Source organism: Pongo abelii, chromosome 19, assembly GCF_028885655.2.
Source record: "Pongo abelii isolate AG06213 chromosome 19, NHGRI_mPonAbe1-v2.0_pri, whole genome shotgun sequence".
NCBI lineage: Eukaryota > Metazoa > Chordata > Mammalia > Primates > Hominidae > Pongo > Pongo abelii.
In genome coordinates, this window is record NC_072004.2 from 69,334,436 (window position 1) to 69,359,833 (window position 25,398).

A 25,398-nucleotide genomic window follows, 5' to 3' on the forward strand; every position below is an offset into this window, starting at 1 on the left:
GTATAGTGGCAGGCACCTGTAATCCCAGCTACTTGGGAGGCTGAGGTAGGAGAATTGCTTGAACCCCGGAGGCGGAAGTTGCAGTGAGCCGAGATAGTGCCATTGCACTCCAGCCTAGGCAACAAGAGCAAAACTCCATCTCAAAAAAAAAAAAAAAAAAAAAGTTGGGGGGGGTGGGGCAGACTGGGGCAATCTGTCTCCCAAATACATAGGTGCTGTTAAGGGAGTAAAGCAAGATGTAGTAGGGTGTGTATAGTATGCTACTCTGTGCTGTGCATTAGCTGTACAGAACTGTGTGATCCGATACAGTAGCCACTAGCCACATATGGCTACTTACGTATAAATTTAGGCCAGGCAAGGTGGCTCATGCCCGTGATCCCAGCACTTTGGGAGGCCAAGGTGGGAGGATAACTTGAGGCCACACAGCCTGGGCAACATAGTGAAACCATTTTTCTACAAAAAAATTTAAAAATGTAAACATTGGCCAGGCACAGTGGCTTGTGCCTGTAATCCCAGTACTTTGGGAGGCCGAGGCAGGTGGATCACCTGAGGTCAGGAATTTGAGACCAGCCTGCCAACATATAGTGAAACCCTGTTTCTACTAAAAAATACAAAAATTAGCCAGGCATGGTGGTGCACGCCTGTAGTCTCAGCTACTTGGGAAGCTGAGGCAGAATCACCTGAATCCAGGAGGCAGAGGTTGCAGTGAGCTGAGATAGTGCTGCTGCATTCCAGCCTGGGCGACAGAGCAAGACTCTGTCTCTCAAAAAAAAAAAAAAAAAAAAAAGTAACCAGACATGACGGTGTGCATCTGTAGTCCCAGCAACTCAGGAAGCTGAGGTGGGAGACTAGCTTGAGCCCAGGAGGTCAAGGTGGCAGTGAGCTATGATTGCACTATTGCACTCCAGCCTGGGCAACAGAGTAAGGTCCTATCCCAAAAAATAAATTTAAATTTAAATTAATACAAATTAAATACAGTTTAAAAGTCAGCTCCAGCTGGATGTGGTGGCTCACACCTATGATCCCAGCCCTTTGGGAGGCCAAGGTAGGAGGATCACTTGAGGCCAGGAGTTTGAGACCAGCCTTGCCAACATGGCGAAACCCCATCTCTACTAAAAATACAAAAAATTAGCCGAGCGTGGTGGCGGGCGCCTGTAATCCCAGCTACTTGGGAGGTTGAGGCAGGAGAATCACTTGAACCTGGGAAGCAGAGGTTTCAGTGAGGCGAGATGTGCCGTTACACTCCAGCCTGGGCAACAAGAACAAAAGTCCGTCTAAAAAATAAAAATAAATAATTTTAAAGGAAGATTTGTCAGAGGATCAGAATAGAACATACTTTATTTAACAGCCTGTTAGTTTAATTTATAATTTGCAAATATTGAGACAGATGGCCTGTGGCATCCATCTGTCCTTTTGCCCTGAGCTGCATATCCAGACTTGACTTATAGGCCCCAGCTTGGGTTTTCCAGTTCTTTGAATAGGTAGGAATCTACCCAGGGCTCATGTTTTTTCCAGCCGTGGGGCTGGGGTGGAAGGTCCCTCTGGTACCCCTTTGAATGCTGCAGAAACCAAATTTCCAGCATGTGGCCCTGGGCTATGGAAACCTCTCCTTCTGCCTGGGACTCTCACTCTCTTGAGACAAGTTCATTCAGGTCATCTGAGGCCCCTGAAGATTTTTGGCCACAAATGGTTCCTCATAAAGTGGTGCCCCCAGGATGTTCAGCCTCCCTCCAGCCCCTGCAGGCTTCCTATCCCAGGGTGCCATGTGCTGCTGCCCTGCTGGGAAGAGAAGTCTGGAGGGGCACAGGGCAGCACTGCCCACTTAGAAGCCCCTTGTCCTTTCTTTCTGTCGGATCCTGCCGCCCTGTTCCAGAGGGAAGAGTGGTCTGTCAGTAACAAAATTTTTTCTGTCTTGCCCCGTTTTTGCTACAGTTGGTAGAAATTCGTCCCAGACTTCTTTGGTAACTAATGATGGTGGGATGTTGTGGCCTTCACTGGGAGGAGACAGGTTGTCAGGTCACCATTTCACAGATGGTTGACCCGATGCCAACCAAAACAGGCAGGTCTCCTTTGGGTGCAAGTGACAGAAACCCAATTCAAACTTGTTCTGTGAGTGGGGACATTTCTTGAACCTCAGAATTGAAGGAAGGGGAAGGGTGTGTTTGGGTCCCAGAAAGGGTGAACCGTGGGACTAGAATCCCATCCAGACTCTACTCCCTCTTCACGGAGGCTTAGCACCTCAGATGGGCTGCGTACTCTGGCCCAGCACCCACAGGCTTCCTGTGAGAAGCTGAGCAGCTTTACTTGCTTCCACTTCCAAATGTAGTGACTGGCACACAAGCATTCCTATGCCTATGGGCAAGTGGCGGGGGACAGGGCCCTGGGACTGGCAGCCCCCGCTAAAGCCCCATGAGGGAAGGAGTTTCCCCAAAGGCAGTGCTGTTCTCAGACAGGAAGGGAAGAGTCAGTGCTCTCCACTCTGTCCCGCCTGGCCATTTTCCTCACAGATGTCACCTGTCCTTCCAGGCCCAGCTGCTATTTCTGCCTGATGTTTGGCCAATTTGCATGGTTAAAACCAGTGTATTTCCAGGAGATGGATGATGTTACAGAACTGGGGTTCCAGAAGGCTGGGGTGGCCCGGCATTCCCGCCTTCTTTAGAACACAGAGAGCTATTAGTTAGACAGGGCTGAAGCGTAGGTGGCGAGGAAGAGGAGGCTCCTACTGCAGACGGTCTTGTTCTATGGGTCCTCCCAGAAATTCCTGGGCCAGCTGGAACCCGGGGTCAGAGAGGGATGGGAGAGAGGTAGGCTATGAAAGGGGATGCGAACACACCTTCTGGAGCCACTGTCTTCCTTGAGGGGACCCTGAGAGGGGGCTTAATGGGCAAGGATGGAGCTTTCTGCTTCCCGAGGCTCAGCGACACCTATCTCTGAGGGGCCCTCCTGAGTTAGTGTGGGGTAGTCAGTTGTTGTTTGCCTGAAATTCTAATTTAACAGGGGATCTTGTAAATTTTATTTGCTGAATCTGTCAGCTCTGGAGGTAGGAGGATGAGAAAAGCAAAAGAATGGCCCCAAGCTCAGGCCGCTGTGGAGTGAGACAGAACAAAAGACCAGAGAGGAAACAAGCCCACCAGGGTAGCCATCTTGTCCAAGCAGAAACCGCCTGACACCTGAAAGCAGTGGATGGAAGAATTCAGGCCTCTGCCCCCTCAGCAGCATACACCTAGTTTAGGGGAAGGACATACCTTCCCTCAGTGACAGAAATTGTCCCAGATTTTCAGTCTTTACAATCTATACATCTGACAAAGGACTAATATCCAGAATCTACAATGAATTCAAACAAAGTAAGAAAAAAAAATCCCATCAAAAAGTGGGCTAAAGACATGAATAGACAATTCTCAAAAGAAGATAGACAAATGGCCAACAAACATATGAAAAAATGTTCAACATCACTAATGATCAGGGAGATGCAAATCAAAACCACAGTGTGATACCACCTTGCGCCTGTAAGAATGGCCATAATAAAAAAAATCAAAAAACAGATGTTGGCGTGGTGTGGTGATCAGGGAATATTTCTACACTGCTAGTGGGAATGTAAACTAGTACAGCCGCTAAGGAAAACAGTGTGGAGATTCCTTAAAGAACTAAAAGTAGAACTACCGTTTGATCCAGCAATCCCACTACTGGGTATCTACCCAGAGGAAAAGAAGTCATTATTTGAAAAAGATACTTGCACACACATGTTTATAGCAGCACAATTCACAACTGCAAAATCATGGAACCAATCCAAATGCCCATCAATCAACGAGTGGATAAAGAAACTGTGGTATATGTATATAATGGAATACTACACAGCCTTAAAAAGGAATGAATTAACAGCATTTGCAGTGACCTGGATGAGATTGGAGATTATCATTCTATGTGAAGGCCAGTGGAGGAAAGGCCAGAGGGCTAGCAATGAAGGGGATTCTGGGCATTGCTCTACATGGGAGACTCAGCAAGAACTGCGTCATGTATGTGGAGAAGTTACTGAGTGTGAGGCAAGAACCATGTCTTTTTTCTCCACAGGGTAGAATGCAGGTTGCACTGTTCGGGCCGGCCACTCTCCTACTGGCTGACAGGATGCTGCCTGGGATGAAACAGGGTGCGTGTGCACCACGGAGTCAGTCCAAGACTCCTGTTCTCACTCGGGGATTCCTCATTTCTTCTTCCTATTGCCTCCACTTCATGTTATTTTCTTCCCTTCCCATTTACAAGTAAAACTGACCAGAGCCCCAGGAATAAATGGTTTTCTTGGCTTCCTCCTTGCTCCCATCTGGACCCAGTCCCCTGGTTCCTGTTGGTCATTTGCAATCCAACAGGACCACAATAAACAAATCTCTATATTTTTTTGAAATATTAAAGCATTCACTCTGCAAAGAATGTGTCAATTTATTCATTATTAATTCTATGTATATTTGAGTACATAAGACAGTAGGAGTGTACTAGGTATGAGAAGGAAGATAAAACAAGTATTTTTCTTGAGGTGTTCATAATCTAGGTGGAGAAGGAGAGACATCCACAAACATTACAAGAGATTATTAAATGTATAATAAAATCCATAATTATTGCTTTGAAACAGTATTGGCATCCAAAAATTCCTCCGAAGAACAATTTTTGAGGTAAAACAGAAAGCTCAGAAGTAGGCAATGGGTGGGGCTAAGGGTCTGGTATTGGGGTGGAGAAAGTAGTGATGGAATGGAGAAATAGTGGCAGATGCCAATGATTTGGTGGTAATTTGGGAGAATAGGCTAGGATCTAGATGATTAAAAAAAAGGCTTCTCTGAACAGGATCTGGTTTGCTTGGAGGGTGCTGATGTGGAGTAGAACATGTTTAAAGAAAAGGCAAAGGCAGAAAAGCGACAGTTGAAGGAATATCCAGCATAGAGCCACCATCAGTAGTGTCTGACCAAGCTGGGATTTTATCTCGGACCCCTCATTTCTCTACCTCTGAGCCTTAACTGCTTCTACGATAAAAGGAGAGATTTGACTATTCAGTAGTTCCCAGACTTTTGTTTTTCACAGGTCATAAAATGTAAAAAAAATTAAACCTGAGATTTTAACTTTTTAATTATAATATCCAAGTAAGAACATTAAAGCAACTATATTTATCCAACTATCCTCTATTTATCAGCATCTTTTCATAAAGGGAGGTCATACTTGTAGGAGAATGGAGTGGAATCTATTTTATTTCATGAAATTATTAAAAACCTGATTATATTTTCCATATTGTCCTCATTTTGTAGAGTAGGGGTGGAAACTTTATCACAGCATGGGTCTGAGGACCATTATTTAGAAACCACAAGAGACTTGTCCTGCAGGGTCTCATCTGGCTTTGACATTCCAGGATTAAAGTAAAGAGCAGTAGGACCCACTTTCCCTCTTGTGTTACTGAAACTGCCTTTACAAAAATTATGACAATTCTGACCTAACTGACTCCATCTTGCTTCTAACCTCCAAGCTGTCCTTGCTCATTCCTGGGCACAGGCCAAGCTGACTATGGGAGGAATTTAGTTTATTGTTTAACTTTGAAACAAAGATGATAGTCCCTTCCTAAAACAAATCACCTCCTTGCTTGGGAATCAGACCTCCCTTGTAAGACTAACAAATTAGCCACAAGATTGGATATTATAGCTCAGGAATTATGTAGCCAGAGGCCACAAGATTTCAAACCTACCCAATTGCTCCTATAGATAGCATTGTTGTAGGCTGGGCACAGTGGCTCATGCCTGTAATTTCAGCACTTTGGGAGGTGGGTGGATCACTTAAGGTCAGGAGATCAAGACCAGCCTCGCCAACATGGTGAAACCCTGTCTCTACTAAAAATACAAAAATTAGCCGAGTGTGGTGGCAGGCACCTGTTACCCCACCTACTCAGGAGGCTGAGCAGGGAGAATCGCTTGAACCCAGGAGGCGGAGGTTGCAGTGAGCCAAGATTGCACCACTGCCTGGGCAACAGAGGGAGACTCTGTCTCAAAAAAAAAAAAAAAAAAAAAAAGATAACTTTGTTATAGTCTCAGCAATGCACCAAGATTTAACAGTCGCTCCTTGTCTGAGATAATGCGCCCCGGAGTTCTTTGTCCTACCTCCAAGACAATTAAGGAGAGCAGACACAAAGGTGAGGTTAGAATGAAAGTTTAATAAGCGAAAGAAGAAAGCTCTCTGCCAGCAGAGAGGGAGTCCCGAACAGGTGCCCCATGAGGCTGGTGTCCAGGGTTTTTAAAGACTGGGAAGGGGAAGGAATGTGCTTAGTTGCCCCAGGACCAATCACGAGCTGAAATGATGATTCCTAGATGCTGCTTAGCTTGGCCCAGGACCTATCAGGAGCTGAAGTGAAAGCTTGGCCCCGGACCTATCAAGGGCTGAAGTGATAATTCATAGAGGCTAAACTTATAGTCCAAAAAGAGAAGTAGAGTGTCCACTGGAACCCACTGGAGCCCACTGTACCCATGCCCACAAAAGGAGAAGAAACTTTGTCCTGGGAGCCCGCTGACTATACAAAGGACAAAGACATTTCCATGCCAGGGCTTGTTCCTTTATATGAGTGAGATGGAAGTTTGTTGAAGTTTTTATCCAAATGGACCTGAGGTTTTTCTATCTGTGCAGCCGTGGGCATGTCTCCAGGCACAACACCTCCAGGCCTGTTCCCTTATCGGTGCCTGTGGCTTGAATGTTTTCCCAGGCTGCTTTTTATGTTATGTGGGGATGAGGCACCGACCTGTGGGCCAGGAGCTCTCTGGGGACCCTTCCCTTGTTATCTACCTAAGGCAAGCTAACTAACTCCTTTCAATATTACTATTGTAAAACCTAAGGGCTGGGCGCGGTGGCTCATGCCTGTAATCTCAGCACTTTGGGAGGCCGAGGCCGGCGGATCACAAGGTCAGGAGATCGAGACCATCCTGGCTAACACAGAGAAACCCCGTCTCTACTAAAAATACAAAAATTAGCCGGGTGTGATGGTGGCGGGTGCCTGTAGTCCCAGCTACTCGGGAGGCTGAGGCAGGAGAATGGAGTGAACCCGGGAGGCGGAGCTTGCAGTGAGCCGAGATCTCACCACTGCACTCCAGCCTGGGTGACAGAGCGAGACTCCATCTCAAAAAAAAAAAAAAAAATACCTAAGATTGGCGTTCTAGGTATTTTTCAGACCCTGTATTCTGATGGACCAGCTGGCACCACTCAGATTGGCAAACTGGCTCATCTGGTCTTGTGGCCCCCAACCAGGAATTCACTCAGCACAAGAACACAAGCTTTGACACCCTATGATTTCATCCTTGACCCAACCAATCAGCATTTCCCACTCCCTAGCCCCCTGCCTGCCAAACTATCCTTAAAAAACCCTAGCTTCCAAATTTTCAAGGAGGCTGATTTGAGTAATGATAAAACTCCAGTCTTCTATTTAGCTGGTTCTGTGCTTATTAAACTCTTTCTCTATTTCAATAATGCTCTGAGTAAATCGGCTTTTCTGGGCAGTGGGTACAATGAACCCATCAGGTGATTACACTGCTCTACCACATAGCTGATTATGACACCTACCCCTCTCAGACACCATCAGCTCCAGTTTGGACCTATTCTTTGATTTTTTTTTTTTTTCAAAATTGATCTCTACTTCTCACTCAAACCACCCATCTCCCACATCATCTGACCTCCACAAGTACCTCCACAAGTACACGTGCACAATTCACCAGAATCACGTAGGACAACTAGGAAATTCTTTTTAAGGATTTCATGCTAGACTGTTAATAGCTTAGTGGGTCATACTTTTATTTGAATATGTTAAACTCCTTAAAAAAAAAAAAAACCCTCAAGTCAAAAGATTGCATCTTTCACGGTTATTTCCCACAAGCTCAGTAGTACCCTAATCTCCATCAGGAGTGAAGATGAAACTGGCTGCTATAAACATGTCCCCACCCTTTCATGCTGTCAGGCCATTTTGGGACTGTACCCTAAACATGCACTTGAATGGAAGTTCTAAACTCAGGGATCCTGGCGTTGTGGCTGGAGGACAGGAACAGGCTCAGAGGCCAGCCCCAGGTAGGAGGGGCGAGGGAGCGATCCGGCCGCGGCCCCACCCCTCGCCTGCGCCTCTTTTTTTAAAAAAAGCGCGGGCGTGCCTTGCGCAGGCGCAGTGCTGCGCGAGCCTTAGCCGCGCAGGCTCAGTGAAGGGAGGATGGCGAATCTGTTACCATTTGCGGTTCTCACCAAGAGTGACAAAACCTTGCTAGTGTGGGAGCTGAGCTCTGGACCCACGGCCGACGCTTTGCATGTGAGCCGGGGCCAGGGTGGAGGGAGGGATGGAGAAAGCCGCCCACCCGCTAACTGGGAGTTCCAGAATCCTGCTCCAGCACCTCACCTGCCTCAGCCTCTGCTGAAGGACTCTTTTTTTTTTGAGACACACTGTTGCTCTGTTGCCCAGGCTGTAGTGCAGTGGCGCGATCTCTGCCCACTGCAGCATCCGCCTCCTGGGTTCAAGCGATTCTCCTGACTCGGCCTCCAGAGTAGCTGGGATTACAGGTGCCCGCCACCACACCTGGCTAATTTTGTATTTTAGTAGAGGTGGGGTTTCACCTTGTTGGCCAGGCTGGTCTCGAACTCCTGACCTCAGGTGATCCGCCCGCCGCGGCTTCCCAAAGTGCTGGGATTACAGGCGTGAGCCACCGCGCCTGGCCCGCTGAAGGACTCTTAATTCTAAGGGGACCCCAGCAGACAGCTACCCCAAATAGATTTTTAGAGTCCCGGAGAGGTACCTCTCCAGTCAGCACATTTTACCTTCTAGGTAAACTTCTTAAAGTTTAGGATCTTAAGAAGAAAACTTGTTGGTTAAGTGGGAAGTGTTTTGAATTGCATCCTTCTCGAAGAAGGGTTTGGGGAATATGAAGACATGGGCGGTTTTGTTTTCTGGGCGTGAGATTTCATGCGCTTATTTGGCGTAGGACCACCCCCACAGCTTTCTCTGTTCACAGCATTTTCCCAGTTTGACCTTTTGTATTCAGTCCGGGTCTTCCCAAATGCTGCAGTGGCCCATTCTGGTTTCTATGGCGTCATTAAGTTTTATTCAGTAATGGCTGTCCACGGAGCCCAAAAGGCATGCGACCGGAAGCAGCTTTTTCAGACATCTCCTGTCAAGGTAGCTCCAAATATGGAATTCCTAGCTCCGCTGAAATGAAGTGCTGAATTCAATAATAGATTAGCATTTGTCCAGCACTCTGGTTTACAGAATATTTTCAGATGCATTGCCACACTAATCTTCCAGTTCTCTGGTTTTTTTAGATTAAGAAGCTCAAACTCAGGATGGTTAATTGACTTGCTTAAGGTTCCTGACAAGAATTATGGAAGCTTGAGGTTGAACTCAAACCTCATGATGCTAAACCCCATGTCATTTTATGCTGTCCCTTTCTAAGAAATCTCAGCTTGGGCAACATAGTGAGACCCCATCTCTACAGAAAAAATTTAAAGATCAGGCTGGGCACGGTGGCTCATGCCTGTAACCCCAGCAGTTTGGGAGACTGAGTCGGACGGATCACTTGAGACCAGGAGTTCGAGACCAGCCTTGGCAATATGGCAAAACTATCTGTACTAAAAATACAAAAAATACAGTTCCCTATTGTGCTGTGCCTCAGTGGCCCCTGTGTAGGGTAGAGGTAGCAATAGCACCCACCCCATAGATGATGATACAAGTAAATCTCCTAAAATGTGCCTGGAACATAGGAAACACCCAGTAAATGTGAGCTGCCAGCAGCACCACCAGCAGTACCATCCCAGAGGCCAAAAGTCAGTAGACCAGGACCTTTGGTTTTAAGTAATGTTTACCTCTGCCTGATTTTGTTAGTTGTGGCTCCTTCTTCACGGCTAAAGAGGGCTAAGTGCTTGTCTACAGAGGCAGAGGGAAGAGTGAGCACAGCTGGGAGGATTCTGCTCAGTCTGTAATGGGCCTGGGGGAGAAGAGCCCCAGGGAACAGAGAGGGGTGTCAGCAGCTGTAGAGAGGGGAGGCTCTAGCCGGGCGTGGTGGCTCGCACCTATAATCCCAACACTTTGGGAGGCTGAGATGGGAGGATTGCTTGAGCCCAGGAGTTCAAGATCAGCCTGGGCAGAAAAACAAGACCCCATCTCTACAAAAAATAAAATAATTAGCCAGGCATGGTGGTTCCCACCTGTAGTCCCAGCTACTTGGAAGGCTGAGGTGGGAGGATCACTTGAGCCCAGGAGTTCAAGGCTGCAGTGAGCCATGATTGCATCACTGAACTGAATCCTGGACAACAGACTGAGACCCTGTCTCTAAAAAAAAAGAAAGAAAAAAGAGAGAAAAGGGAGGCTCTGAGAAGGGCAAGGTAGGCCCTGTAGGAGGCTGCCCTTTTGGCCTTGAGGAGGGGCTCTTGGAATTACTTAATGTTCCTTAGGAGAGCAGAGTCAGTGCACAGGTTTGCTGAAGCAGCATCTTCATCTCAATTAAAAATGGGATCTAAGGCCAGGCACAATGGCTCATGCCTGTAGTCCCAGCACTTTGGGAGGCTGAGGCGGTCATATCACTTGAGGCCAGGAGTTCAAGACCAGCCTGGCCAACATGGAGAAACCCTGTCTCTACTACAAATACAAAAATTGACCGGGCGCAGTGGCTCACACCTGTAATCCCAGCACTTTGGGAGGCCAAGTAGGGCGGATCACCTGAGGTTGGGAGTTCGAGACCAGCCTGACCAACATGGAGAAACCCCATCTCTACTAAAAATACAAAATTAGCTGGGCATGGTGGTGCATGTCTATAATCCCAGCTACTCGGGATGGTGAGGCAGGAGAATTGCTTGAACGCGGGAGGTGGAGGTTGCAGTGAGCCGAGATCGCGCCACTGCACTCCAGCCTGAGCAACAAGAGCGAAACTCCATCTCAGAAAACACACACACACACACACACACACACACAAATTAGCCGGACATACACACACCTGTGGTCCCAGCTACTCAGGAGGCTGAGGCAGGAGAATCGCTTGAACCCAGGAGGCAAAGGCTGCAGTGAGCCGAGATCGTGCCACTGCACTCCAGCCTGGGCAACAGAGCAAGACCCTGTCTCAAAACACAAAGAAACGAAACCACACAAACTTTGAGGGGGAAAGACTGAAAAAGGGGAAAGACAAGCTGGAAGGGAAGGTTCTAACCCAAGACTCTGGGAAGGTATGATGAAATTTTATTGGCCCATATTCAGGTGATTTTTTTTTTCAGTGCTTTTAGCTTTGTGGAAAACTGTAGGCATAATTTAGCTATCTCTAGGGACCAAATGTAAAAATGTTTTATGAACATCAGAAAAATCATCCCCCACAAAATTTCTCTTTGGATTTCACAGTTCAAGTAAAGATTCTACCTGTCTTCTTTCCTCCCTGTACCTCCGGCCCCATCTTGGCGAAGGAAGTAATCCATTGTCCTCCATCCAAGAAGATAAATTGGATGGAGGCATCGCCTGGTGCTCTGTAAGGCTTGTGAGGAGTGCTTCTAATTCTTCATGTGGGAGGGTTGCTAGTGTGGGCAGCGGGATGAGAAGGAGGTAGCAACAACTAGGACATTCTCAAGCTCCTGGGACTGCAAATAAATAGATGGTAAGCTCACAGTTTCATGAGCCAAGAGCGAGGATCTGAAGTCATCACTAGGCATCTCTTCGAGGATCTCTACAGGCCTGGAGCAGTCTGTCTGTCATAATCCATAATCTGCTTCTATATTAAACTGTGGCCACGTGATTCTGGCAACACTCTGAGGTACACAGGAAACAACCTAGATGGGAATCCAAAAATCTGCGCTTGGGGATTTTCTCTACTTACTAGCTGTGTGACCTTGTGCAGGTCACTTAAGGGTGCCTGGCACACAGGTGTTTAATGAATGTGGATCAAGTGAATAAATAAATAAGCCACCTCCCTGAGCCTCAGTTTCCTCATCTGGGAAATGGAAAAACAGTGCTTCTCCAACAGGCTGCGATCATGTAGTTGAATTGCTTCCTAAATGGTGCATCTCAAACTTTCATGCCCTTCACAGGAGTCACCTGGGGAGCTGCTCAAATGCAGATTCGGACTCAGTAGTTCTGGGGTTGGGGGGCCTGAGTGCTGCATTTCCAGCTAACTGCAGGGAATGCTAATGCTGCGTGGCTGGACCACACTTTATTATTTTATTTATTTATTTTTTTTTGTAGAGACAAGGTCTCGCTGTGTTGCTCATGCTGGTTTTGAACTCCTGGCCTCAAGCCATCCTCCCATCTTGGCCTCCCAGAGAGCAGGATTACAGGTATGAGCCACTGTACCTGGCTCTATTGTTTCCTTTCTCTATTGTTGCAAAGTCTCAGTGTGGACATCTGGTGTTATTGTGCCAGGTGAGAAGACCTGGTTTGGTTCTACAACATTCCAATGTGCCCAGGATTGAGGAGCTTCCTGGGATGCAGGACTTTGTGTGTTAGAACCAGGAGAGTCCCGGATAGAACAATCTGGTCACCCTATCGGGATAATGAAAGAGAAAGGCATGCTTTGGTCTAAGTTGCTGTGTGACCTGAAAAAGGACCAGGCAGCTGATTGCTCAGGTCCTGCCTTAGACCAGTTAGTCTAGTACCTCCTATTTCACAGGGGTGGAAGCCAGCCCAGACAAGTCCAGTGACTTGTCCACATCACCCAGCTACTCAGGGGCAGGGCTGAGGCCAAGCTCCCACTTTCCCACTCCCCATCCAGCTCAGCACCTTCTCTATCAGTTCACATTGTCTTCTCTTAACACATTCCTCTTGATTTGGCAAACACAGCAAATTGGCTTGTTTGGAGCCTGAAATGTGGCATCATTGATTTTGGCTGTGAGGTGTTCACATTTTTCCTCTCTTTGTTTTGATTTGCTAAACCATGTTTTGTGAGCAAAACCACAAAGTAATAAAAACACAATGAGGCCGCTAAAGTTGTTCAAATGCAAAGCATCCAGAAATGTGATAGCATAGACTTTAGATTTATTGTATGTCCTCAGATAGTAGATAAAAATGCATGGGGTTTACTTCCAGGGATTTACAGACCAATATAAGTAAACAGCTGGGGTTTCTTTTTAGGCTGTTTCTCTTGGAGGTGGTGCAGGAGGTTGAGGAAAGCACCTCTGATGAGCAGATAGCTGGAGGCTGTTCCCACAGTCATGTCTCAGCGAAGAAGTCGGAGTCCAGCAGCCATCAGAACCAAGGTATGTGTGGTGATTTTTGGAATGCCACTCCAAATCCTTTGCACTTTCTTTTGCACACAGCAGGAGTTGTAAAAGAATGCTTCCTTTTATTATTAACACTGAGAATCCATGCAGAGAGTTTACACTAAACACATGAATACATTGTGTTTTAGAAGGCTGGGTGCCCTCAGTCCCCAGATCTTTCAATTGTACTATTAAGTTCAGGTAGGTTTTTGGAGACAGAGATTGGCCGCATCATATCTGTGACACTGACTCTTCTGGTGTAGGTTTGCATGGCCAGGGAGTCTGAGTGCAGCCCCTGATCAGTGCTTCATGCCAATCTGTGAGTCTGTTCCAGGAACTAGAGGAGAGAGAGCCTTAGCCTTGCCTGCAACCAGATGAATGGTCAGCTTTAGTGGTGAACACTTTGCTTTTTGAATAGTGTGGTTGGCTGGCAGCTCTTGTCATTGTTTATCTCTCTCTTAATTTAACAAACCAAGCTGAAGCCTGAGCACAGCTACAACCTTGTCCAATCTCTTTAGCAACAAAATACCTGTGTGTGCATATCTTATTGCTCAAAACATTGGACAAGGCTGTATACAAACACACACACAAACATACACAGATACACTGTACAGGAGACCCCTGATAAAACACACACATTTTAAAAATTTATTTTTAAACAAATGCAGTGGGATGATCATAGCTCTCTGCAGCCTTGAACTCCTGAGCTCAAGCAATCCTCCTGCCTCAGGCTCCCAAATACCTGGGACTACAGGCGTGAGCCACTGCACCTGGCCATGCAGTGAAGGACTTTCTAAGCAAGACCTTGACTTGGAAAGTTGCCACCAACTCCCCAGCTCTGTGAGAAGTTTTGGGGGCAGGGGGTTTAAATTCTCAAATTTAGCTGGTTTGCAGGGGGAGTTCTTTCCCAGTGATGAGTTGGGGCTGCTTCTCCCCAGTCAGAGTAAAAAATGGCAGCAAATAAATGTTAGATCACAGACTCTTCTTAGTCATACCCATTTATACATGTCATGAGGGTCATTGCCAAAGAAAGAAGTGAGTTAAGTGTAAGGGAATCTGGTCGGGGGTGGACCAATAACCAGACTCATCCGAATGCTTGGCTGATGGTTTTCCAGTTGCTCCGTGGTTTATCCTTTGTGAGGATGCGAGTGACAATCAGAGTTGGAAACGTGGGGCCTCAGCTCTGCTTGATAAACCAGGCAAGGAAGAGCTGAGGGTGGAGTAGGGGGGTGCCGGTGGAAGGAGGGTCTGAATTTGAGGAAGAAAAAGGACAGTGCAGCAAAGAGTTGGGTTCCTTTCAAGCTTCTAAAGGACACAGTGGGCTGTAACAGAGCTCTCTGAATGAGGGAAGCACAGCCCACCAGCAAAGCATTTACCACCTGTGTGTGTCTCAAATGGCCAGTGGGGCAGTTCCTGCTGTGGCCTGATTCCATGGACAGCACCACTCATCTCACTCCCCAACTCCAGCACACGTTTTCCCACTGGGAGCTCGGCCAACCATTTTGGATCCCTGAAGGGAAAGAATGTCAGGAGTGGAGGAAGGGGTGGTGATGCGGAGAAGCCTCTGCTGCTAGCCCCTGCAGGTAGAGAAAGTTCCAGATGCCTCAGCCTCAGTCAAAGCAAGCCTGGCTGACCCATAGGATGTCAGTGGCATGGGGAGTGGAGGTATTTGGCGGCAGATGGCCTGTTTGTTTATGACAAAAAGTACTAGAGATGTGTCACCAAGAGAGGCCTATGGATTTCTTAAGCCAAAACACTTAGACAAAGTCTCCCAAAAAAATAGAACCAAGCATCTCATAGAGTTAATGATTGTCTACAGGATCCCTGACAATGTAAGCATTTCTTTTTCTGTTCTTTTTTTTTGAGACAGGGTCTCACTCTGTCGCCCAGGCTGGAGTACAGTGGCATGATTATGACCTACTGCAGCCTCAACCTCCCGGGCTCAAGTGATCCTCCTGCCTCAGCCTCCCTAGTAGCTGGGACTACAGGTGCACCCCACCACACCTGGCATTTCTGTTGTTGTTGCCCAAGCTGGTCTCAAACCCCTGGGCTCAAGCAACCCTCCCACCTCGGCCTCCCAAAGTGCTGGGAGTACAGGCACGAGCCATTAGGCTTGGCCAAATAAGCGTTTATTGGACAAATAAAGTTCTCCAAAGTTTAGAGCAGGTTAACTTGGTAGCTATGGAGTGAGACCAGATGGAGACATGGGTCTTGTGGCCAGCCCTGCCACTGGCTGACAGTTCAGCAAGGCAAGGAGGTAGGTACTTCACACACTGTGCACACCCATCTCAGGCAGCCGTAGACCCCTAGGCCTCCCCGCCCCACAGGCACATGTAGGCTCCAGGGAAAGCAAGTAGTTGGCAGGTGCCTCTCCAACCTGGTGTCTTTGGGCATCCTTGCCCTGGGCGACACAGTGAGACCCTGTCTCAAATAAAGTCCCTCCCATGCCAGCTGTCTGTGTCTCAACCACTCAGGTGCTTTGCCTCTCAACAGAATCCACCTGCAGTTCCCTGCTAGGTATGTCTCAAGGAGCCCTCTAGCCACCCGACTTGTCTTTAATGCCTATAAAATCCAGTTCAGAGGAGGAAAAATATTTATCAGGCAAGTCCTGCCTTTGGAGGTATGTACAGGCACTGACATCAGAACAGGCCAGTGAGTAAACCCGGCACCGAACAGGCCATCAGAATAGGGAGCCCCACATGGTAAATGTGGCCGTGCATAGCAAGCTCGCCCAGGGAAAGCTGGGCTGCAGGTTGGGGTAAAGCCCTTGATGCAGGCTGTAACATGTTTTGATGCAGAAGTTATTGGTTCTGAGTAGAAAGGGCAAGGTAAGAGAGCAAAGCCTAAAAATGCAGTTTCCCCCTTGAGTTCTTTTCTCTCCTCTTATTTGACTTCCCTCCCATAATAACATGCCCCAAGGGCTGAGAGCCGCTATACTCTGTTTAACAGATGGAGAGAATATCTTCTTTAGGCTTTCAGAGCTACAGAAGCTGGGGCTAAAATGCCAACTCTATAGCCATGAGGATCTGCTTTCTTTTTTTTTTTTTGAGACGGAGTCTCGCTTTGTCACCCAGGCTGGAGTGCAGTGGCGCTATCTGAGCTCACTGCAACCTCTGCCTCCCAGGTTCAAGTGATTCTCGTGTCTCAGCTTCCTGAGTAGCTGGGATACAGGCAAGCGTCACCACACCCAGCTAATTTTTTGTATTTTTGGTAGAGACACTTTCATTATGTTGGCCAGGCTGGTCTCAAACTTCTGACTTCAGGTGATCCGCCTGCCTCAGCCTCCCAAAGTGCTGGGATTACAGGCATGAGCCACCGCACCCGGCCAAGGACCAGCTTGTGAGTCTAGGGACCCTGGAATGCAGCAGCCCCAATCTTGACTTTAGTTAACCTGTGTCATATGCAGGGGCTTCAAAGGTGGCCAGGAGCAGGGCATCTGGCTATCTGGCTATCTCCAGGTAGTGGGTTGGGGAGGCTCTGAGACTGCTACAGAGCAGACCATTGACAGCCTGTAACTGAGTCCAAATTCATTCTGCTTGCTGCGTCACAGCCAATACGTTGAGAGACAAGGAGTTGGAGCAAGGAAAGGGACTTTATTTCGGAGAGCCAGCAAACCAAGAAGATGGTGGACTAATGTCCTAAAGAACCGTCTTAAAATTATGCGGGCTTTGCCTAGTCTTTTATGTTTAGGTCAGGGGGAAAGGAAGGGGCTGACAACCGCAGACATCTGGACACCAGCAAGGGTCCAGGGGAGGTTTGCAGAACTTCTTTGTCCTTGGCTAACAGTCTCTCATGTGACAATAGCCAAACCTCCTCATTCCTATAAATCTTTAACAAAAACAGTTAGCTGTTTACATGCTTCCCCTTTAATCCCAGAGTTAGTTTTGCAAACGGCATGATTGCTGTTTTTGCGTTTTATCTCAGTGCTCTAAAGTTATCCTAGCCTAGGTGCAGGAATAGGTAAAGGCCCCTTAAATAAAAATGGAATTAGTTATGTTAGTTCTTCTGCTGTTTCATGGTTACAAGACACAGAAGAGAACCCTTGCATCAAAACAGGATGAGATTAGGTTGTTGTTCCTACAAAAAAATCCATGTGGTTGTTTTTTGGCCACCTCTTCAATATTCGGGGTGTGCTGACGAAGCAAGCAGTAGCTCTGGAGCCATAAACCACCATCTCATCTCAGCCCAGGGCATGCTGGGAGAGGCCAGGAAAAGTCACTTCTCTTCTTTGCTTTAACTGTCTTTTCTGTGGCCTCAAAGTCTTCAAAGGGGAGACTTGGTGTTCTCAGCACTGCTCAGCCTCCATGAAGCCCTCCTTCTCATGGCCCGAGGGCTCCACCTCTGCATAGGTGGAATGGTCAGGGTGGCTGCGAAACTTCATGGCTGGCCAGTGGTGAGGTCTACGCTGCAGAAGGCACAGAGGCAAAGTCAGTGGGCATGCCCCCGCCCCCATGGGGACCCCACACTCCTGAGCGACAGAGCCAACCAAGACACTCTCTTACAAGGGCCCTGGGGCACTTGGGGCCTACCAGGAGCCACACAACTGACCGTCAGGGACCCTCTCCCTAAAATGTTCCCTGCTGTGATCCCCCAACCACTGGGAAACCTGCCGGAAGCTGGAGTGTGGAAGGAGGACACTTTATCCTTCACTGCGTGGTCTGCAGAACTCACAGCTAAAAGGTTCAGCAATACACCAAGTGGAGACCTGGGACTGCAATGTGAGGAAGTGGCTCAGAGATGGCTGGCATGATGCTTGAGGCTCTGGAAATGCCAAGATAACCCTCCAAGGTAGCACAGGGTCCACATCAGAGTCAACAGGGGGCTTATTAAAATGCAGATTCTGGCCTGTGCAGTGGCTCATGCCTGTAATCCCAGCACTTTGGGAGGCCAAGATGGGCAGATCACTTGAGGCCAGGAGTTCAAGACCAGCCTGGCCAACAGAGTGAAACACCGTCTCCACTAAAAATACAAAAATTAGCTGGGTGTGGTGGCACGTGCCTGTAGTCCCAACTACTCAGAAGGTTGAGGCACCAGAATTGCTTGAACCCAGGAGGCGGAGGCTGCAGTAAGCCAAGATTGTGCCACTGCACTCCAGCCTGGGCGACACAGTGAGACACTGTCTCAAAATAAATAAAATGCAGATTCCTGGGCCTGCCTTAGACCTGCCCTGTCAGAATCCCTGTGGCCCGGGGATCTGCAGTTCCCAGGTGTTACCCAGGTAGGCTAAGACTTCAGAATGACTAAGCCTCCTAAGAAACTGGGGGAACGACCTAGGCCTGTGGGTTAATGAGGCTGGTGGGCTTGTGACCCACGTGGAGGAGACTAGGGTCACAGAGGCACCACTGCTGCACTCTGTGGGGAACTCGTAAGAAGCCAGAAGTGGAGGATTGGGGGCGGGAGCTGCTGAGCTCTGCAGCCCCGAGTGAAGGGGGCTGAGCCTCACATCCCATGCTGCCCCTCAGGCTGGCTCTTCAGAATTGAGACATTCAAAACTTAGTATCCTCAATTAAAGCTCCCAGAGGGCAGCTCTTATCATTATTTGGCTTGTCTATTTTATTTTTATTTCTATTTTAGAGATGGGGTCTCCTCTATTGCCCAGGTTGGAGTGCAGTGGTATGGTCAGGGCTCACTGCAGCCTCAAACCACTGGGCTCAAGGGATCCTCCCACCTCAGCTTCCCAAGCGGCTGGGACCACAGGTACGTGCCACCATGCTGGGCTAATTTTTTAAATTTTTGTAGAGACGGGGTCTCGCTCTGTTGCCCAGGCTAGTCTCAAACTCCTGTGCTCAAGTAATCCTGCCTTGGTTTCTCAAAGTGCTAGGATCTTAGGAAGGAGCCACTGCACCTGCCCCTCAATTTTAGCCTTAAAAGCAGGTATCAGTAGGCAAAAGAGGCAGAGACCCTGGGTTCCATCATGGCTTTGGGTAAGTACTGAGCCTGGCATTTGGGCATGAGAGACCATAAATCACTGGAGATAGGCTGCACAGCCACTAGATGGGCACTATGGGGCACTGTGGCCTTCTTTCTTTCCTCTGGGGATTCTTTTCTGATTTCACAAATGGGGGAACAAAAGCAGAGGGGCTGTTCCACAGGACAGGAGGGCCGAGGGAGTTCTGAGGTGCTGATTTCTCAGGGTGCACGACTTAACGGGCGCCAGCCGTCTTGAAATGTGCCAGGATGGGGTGGATGAAGTTTTCCCAGGTATGTGCCAGGGGAGAGGGAGAAGGGGAGAGGCAGGGACCGAATGGCCCAGGAGACGCTGACGCAGAAGCAGATGGGAGCCTTGTGGCCACAGATGACACGGACCTCGATGAAGAAGAGCGCAGCATTGGATGTGGGGTGGCCATTGATGTAAATTCCAGCCAGGATGATGGCCGCCACGAGGAGGACTGCCAGCACGATGCCCACGATGGTGCCCAGGTGCACAGGAGTGCCCTTTGTCTTGGGGGACAGGTTGTTCTGAAGGCCTGTGGAGAGATCATTAGGGCAGACAGGGGCTGCAGGGGAGCAGGGAAGGTCGAACCATGGGGTCTTGGGTTCTAACAAAGTCTCAGAGATGAAAGCCAACAGAGCCTTTGGGTCCACTTATCCAATACAGGAAGAGGTTGGACGGGAGTTGGAATCATCATGAGTAAGGCATTCATGTTCTTGACACTATCTAGGTAGTTTTCCAAAATCACCTAAAAGTTGCCCCAAATGTCTAATAAGGATCATAAGAGAAGTTCTCTCTGATATCTGTGCCACTACGTAAGTGCTATTAAGGAATTCACAAAGGGCATTGGAGGGTTAAGAGTTTGAGATCTGAAATCTGGCTGCCTGGGTTGAAATCTATGCTCTGCCACTTACTAGCTGTGTGACCTTGTGCAAATTATATAACCTCTCTGTGTCTTATCACTTCTGTTGAACAAGGATAATAATACCCACCTAATGGGGTTATTGTGAAGGTTAAAATGAGATGATCCATGTCAAGCACTGAGGACCATGTCTCCCATTTTGGATGACTTCAATAAGTATTAGCTATTATGATGGCAAATGACCATAGTTTTTCCTATCACTGTCCACTCCCAGATTTTGACCTCTTGGAGGGCAAAGATGATGTCTTATTCAACTCTGTGTCCTCAGCTCTTAGAAAAACTGGCAGGGGCTGGCCGCGGTGGCTCACCTCTGTAATCCCAGCACTTTGGGAGGCCAAGGCAGGCGGATCACCTGAGGTCAGGATTTCAAGACCAGTCTGGCCAACATGATGAAACCTCATCTCTACTAAAAATACAAAAATTAGTCAGGCAGGGTGGCATGCGCCTGTAGTCCCAGCTACTCAGGAGGCTGAGGCAGGAGAATAGCTTGAACCTAGGAGGTGGAGGTTGCAGTGAGCCGAGATCACACCACTGCACTCCAGCATGGGCGATAGAGTGAGACTCCGTCTCAAACAAAACAAAACAAAACAACAAAACTGGCAGGCCCGTCAGAGAAGCTCAAAGAAAGTCTATGGAATGATCTAGGTCCTCTGGAAGCTAATAAGCCAACAGTCACCATCTGAGAACATCCTAGGCATTTGAAATACGTCCCAGGGGGAGAGAGTATTTTCCACAGAGCTGGAAGCTCAACCCCTTTTGTGCATGACTGAGGTAATGGAAATAACAGAGAGGTTAAGTGATTTCCCCACAGACACACAAATTCAGTGCCCACCACTAAAAAACCCAGTTCCCTGACACTACCTGGGGTGGCTATTTGCCTCTTCACCCTATCCTAAAGGAATGTGGAGATAATGAGGTAGAGAAGACAGATGAGCAGGTTGGCAACAAAAATGTTGCATTCTTCCTACATAGCTAGTGGGTGGGTTGGGAGGCAACTAGGGGTGGCAAGTTTTAATGGGATGTTGCATGCACTCAGAACCGTTGTCCTCCCCATCCCCTTTGCTCTGCTCTGCACTCTGTAAGCAGAGGACACCCAGGAGAGAAACTATCCTGGGGCACTCCAGGGCATGGCTAGGGCCTCTGTCTGCCAACAGGTGGGAGGACTGAGGTGAAATGCCCCAAGTGAGCCTCCTCTGACCTGGATGGCAATCAGCCCGCAGCCTGCAGTGGCTCTGATGATTTGATGATGAGGGCTTCTGCTGATGAGCACATGGTGCACAGCGAGGGGATTATGGCCCAGCCACCCCCACAACACACACACACACTCATACCCACTGCCTATGGAGGAGCAATGGCTCCACCTCTGCTGGGGGACACCATCACACTGTGCTGCATTAATAATCTTTCCTCTCCTGCTGGAAGCCCAGATGACAATCTCCAGCCCCTGGAGCTGGAAGGCACTTTCATCTCTACTCTTGCACAGGTTGCAGCAAAGGCCTGAGCTGGCTCTGGGCAAAGGGCAGGGGAGGTGGGGGCAGCTCCCACCCTCAGAAAGGAGATTATCCTTCTAGGTAATCCTAGGAGGCTGCAGGGAGTCCCGCCTTCTGGCATCCTGCAAAAATTGTAGTGGAAAATTTTATGTCCTCTGCCAGTCTGAGTGAGGAAAGAGAAGCTGCTCTCCACCCCTCGCTGACTATGAGCCCATGGGGATCAGAGGGGATGGCCACAGGCCCCACCTATACCTGCCCTGGCTCAGTCCTTCCCCTCCTCCCACTCCTTTCTGGGCAGTGAATATTCAAGGACAGAGAGCCAGGAGAAGAACCACAGGAGGTTCATGGCTGAGATGAGAAATGTCTGGGGTAGACATGTTCCTTCGATCTAGGGCATCTGTGCCCAGAAGCCCCCCGGCCTCCCCACCCAGCAGGAGGTCTGGGATGCTTAGGCTGCCGTTGCTCCCTCTCTGCACTCATAAAAATAGCCCAGGCGACTGCTGCACCCTCTTCTGGGGTGGGTCCAAGAGGCGCTGGGTCTGACGCTAAGAGCAGGCAGTTCTGTACTCACCGTCTCCTCCTGCATAGGGATTCAACTTGGTGTCATCTTCAAAGAGAGAAGACAGAAGGAGCGAGATTAGTGGAATCATTACAGCCTTTGTCACTCTGAGTCCAGATGGGATGAAAGTTCAGCCCAAACTTTCATTTTAGAAGTAAGGAAACTGAGGCTCAGAGAGGGGAGGAGACTTGCTCAAAGTCACACAGCAGTAGAGTGTAGCTGGAGGCTGGGGAGTAAATGAGCGGGGACTGGTGAGAGATGAGGCCGGGAGTGGAGGGCCAGCTGCCTGGAGAGCAGTAGGAGGCCATGCACGTTCTTCTGCGGGGCAACAGAGAGCTGTGTAAGGGTTTGAAGAGGGGCTGTATGTGTCACAAGGTCAGATCAGCTTGGAGACTCCGTGGGGCTGCAGTGTGCAGGACAGAGTCCCAACCCACTTTCTGTCTATACCTTGAGGCCTGTAGCCTGTGGCTTTCTAAGTAAGTTTCAAGGGTTCACCCTTCCTGTGGTTCCTTCCCATGCAGATTTTTATGGGGAAAGAAAAGCAAGAGTTCCATGTCAGGAGAATGCTGTAAATGACTGAAGATTCTTGCCCTAAGCACCTGAACTTTATTTATTTATTTATTTATTTATTTATGTATTTTAGAGAGAGGGTGTTGCTCCGTCACACAGGCTGGAGTGCAGTGGTACAATCACAGTTCACTACAGCCCCGACCTCCTGAACTCAAGTGATCCTCCCACCTCAGCCTCCCGAGTAGCTGCGCCTGGCTAATTAAAAAATATTTTTTTGAGATGAGGTCTCACTGTGTTGCCCAGGCTGGTCTCCAACTCGTGGGCTCAAGCAATCTTCTTACCTCAGCCTCTCAGAGCACTGGGATTACAGGCGAGAGCCACCTCACCTGGCCTAACAAGGTATTTAAACACAACTTTGAATCTATTTCGTTACTGCAAATTGAAAATAATGAATTGATTCATCAAAACTAAGCAAAGTAACTTAAATATCACTGGGCAAATTAACTTGATTTGAATCAACTTGTTGCAAATCTAGACCACTGAAGATCAATTATAGCTCAGTCTGCACCTACCACTGGTAGACAAAAGGACACAGTGCCGCCCACTGCCAGTCCCTCCCAGAGTGACTGAAGGTGGCCACACTGTGCCCACGCAGCCTCTCTCCCACTCACCAAGGGCTGGTTCCCAGCTGCCATCTTGCTGGGGTTCCATGTAATGCACATTGGCTCCTGAGTTAATGGATCACATGAGAACTCACACAGGAAGAAATGCATGCAGTGTTGATCAAATGGTCATTTTCTGTTGTTAGTTGTCACTTCTTATGGCTATCAAGGTGTTCTGTTCTGTTGCTTATAAGATAAGCCCTTCTGCACACAGTTGTTCTGGGTGAGTGCCTGTCTCTCTTTGGAATAAAATGCATGGGCTTTGTGACAGCTACTTGCCACTCAGAGGTCATCTGGTTCATTTAAGTGAGTAGCACTGGATTGCAAGTGAACAGCTCTTAAATCCAGCCCCCATGTCTCCCACTCCTCCTGCCCTGCTGCTTTCTACCTCTGCCTGCCCAGGCAGGCCCCTCTGGCTGGAGTGCTGGGTCCCTTCATCCAGTCTCCCTGTTAGAGCCTGTACGGGAAAGACTCTATCCCACACCTGCCTCTGCAAGTCTCCCTGTGTGGGCTGTAACCACACAGGCAGGAGAGTGACTCAAACTGCCCTGCCAAGATGCCTTGCAAATTGGGCATGTGGTGGGAAGTCATCATTAAAAATGTTTTTTCTTATAAACCAGGCACAATGGCACGTACCTGCAGCACTTAGTAGGTTGAGGTGGGAGGATCCTTGAGCCCAGGAGTTCAAGTCCAGCCTAGGTAACATAGCAAGATCCTGTTCCACCCTCCAAAAAGTTTTTTCTCTTATAGATGTAACTTCAGAATCTTTGCCACCTCTTCCAGGACTGGAAGGACATAGAGCCCTAACTGTCTTCACTTTTTACTCTTATGAATGTTTTCTGTTGGGAACCACTACACAAAACATGGAAATGAGACCCATTCCTTAGCTGGCAGGGGATGCACACAGATAATGAAACTGGCAAACAGAACTCGCTACCTTTGTAGGACAGAGGACCTACATAGTGGGCTGTAGGACAGCCCAGGGGGCTCAGTAATAATAAGTCAGGATTTAGGCTTGGCCCCCAAGTGCCGTGCCCTGGGCTCCCCACGCCACCACTGCCCCCCTTCTAGCCTCTGACACTGTGCCTCCACCAGACACTGTCTGGTTAAACCCTCTGGGTGGGGCAGGGTGTGTTTGCAGCACCCCTCCCCGCCCCGGCCCAGTGCTGGGCTCAGAACATGCCCTCAGTAAGCCTAGGGGGTTAACTGGCAGTAACTAATCAGGGACTACCTCCTTGTAGGAGGAGGTTTCTTTGACTGGAAGGTTACCCCTGGACTCCGTCACCAGCTCCCCAAAGGGCAAAGTTTCTTTCTGCTTCTTTTTCTTTTCTTTTCTTTTTTCTTTCTTTCTTTCCTTTTCTTTTTTTGAGACAATGTTTCACTTTGTCACCCAGGCTACAGCGCAGTGGTGCAATCATAGCTCACTGCAGCCTCAACCTCCCAGGCTTAAGCAATCCTCCTGCCTCAGCCTCCTGAGTAGCTGGGATTACACATGTGCGCTACCACACCCGGCTAATTTTTGATTTTTTGTAGAGACATAGTTTTGCCATGTTGCCCAGGCTGGTCTCGAACTCCTGAGCTCAAGTGATCTCCCTGCCTCAGCCTCCCAAAGTGTTGGGATTACAGGCGTAAGCCTCCTCTCCCAGCCTCTGCTTCTTTTTCACTGAATCCCCTGCAGCACCACCACGCGCTCTGCTCTCAGTGCCAGCTCCTTGTTATTCCGGAGCAACTTCAGAGTAACGGGAGCTGTCGGAATCTGCCTCATTTTTTCACACTTTGCTACTCTGCCCTGACCCTGAATTCACACAGACCCTTTTCCATTTCTTTCAGCACCAAGAGAGGCAGTGGGGTTGAGGGGAAAGATCTCTGCTTTTGGAGCTAGATGAAACCTAACTCTATCCCTTCTTGGCTGTGTGACCTTGGGAAAGTCATCTGCCTCTCTGAGCCTTAGTGTCTCCTTTATAAAACAGGGATATAACAGTATCAAGATCCAGGATTGTTGGGAGGACTGAATATTAATTTATGCGCTACTTTAGCACCCTACTGGGCATATAGTTGGTCCCCACAAATGCTGGTGCTTTCTATCATTCATTCATTCTCCTCCACAA

General features: G+C 48.5%; 1 protein-coding gene and 1 long non-coding RNA gene across 5 annotated transcripts in view; one reads left to right on the top strand and one right to left on the bottom strand.

The window, feature by feature from the left end:
* Positions 1-8,166: 8,166 nt before the first annotated feature.
* The window catches only part of LOC112129646 (uncharacterized), a 30,423-nt gene continuing 13,191 nt past the window's right edge, over positions 8,167-25,398 (top strand). Inside the window, exons 1-5 of the long non-coding RNA XR_008519641.2 lie at positions 8,167-8,302; positions 12,203-12,294; positions 13,088-13,212; positions 18,790-18,912; positions 22,762-23,027. This is a non-coding gene — a long non-coding RNA (uncharacterized LOC112129646). The remainder of the gene's footprint in view (positions 8,303-12,202; positions 12,295-13,087; positions 13,213-18,789; positions 18,913-22,761; positions 23,028-25,398) is intronic.
* The window catches only part of PLXDC1 (plexin domain containing 1), an 84,064-nt gene continuing 75,779 nt past the window's right edge, over positions 17,114-25,398 (bottom strand). The window contains exons 12-14 of one of the 4 annotated variants that reach the window (XM_024235070.3): positions 22,131-22,166; positions 19,522-19,682; positions 17,114-17,620 (exon numbers count right to left, since the gene is read on the bottom strand). In XM_024235070.3, coding sequence (XP_024090838.3) covers positions 17,501-17,620; positions 19,522-19,682; positions 22,131-22,166 — 317 coding nt within the window. In that variant the 3' untranslated portion in view covers positions 17,114-17,500. Of the gene's footprint in view, positions 17,621-18,906; positions 19,683-22,130; positions 22,167-25,398 lie in introns of those variants that run through there. The other 3 variants (XM_054546636.2, XM_054546634.2, XM_054546635.2) reach the window with 3 other exon arrangements.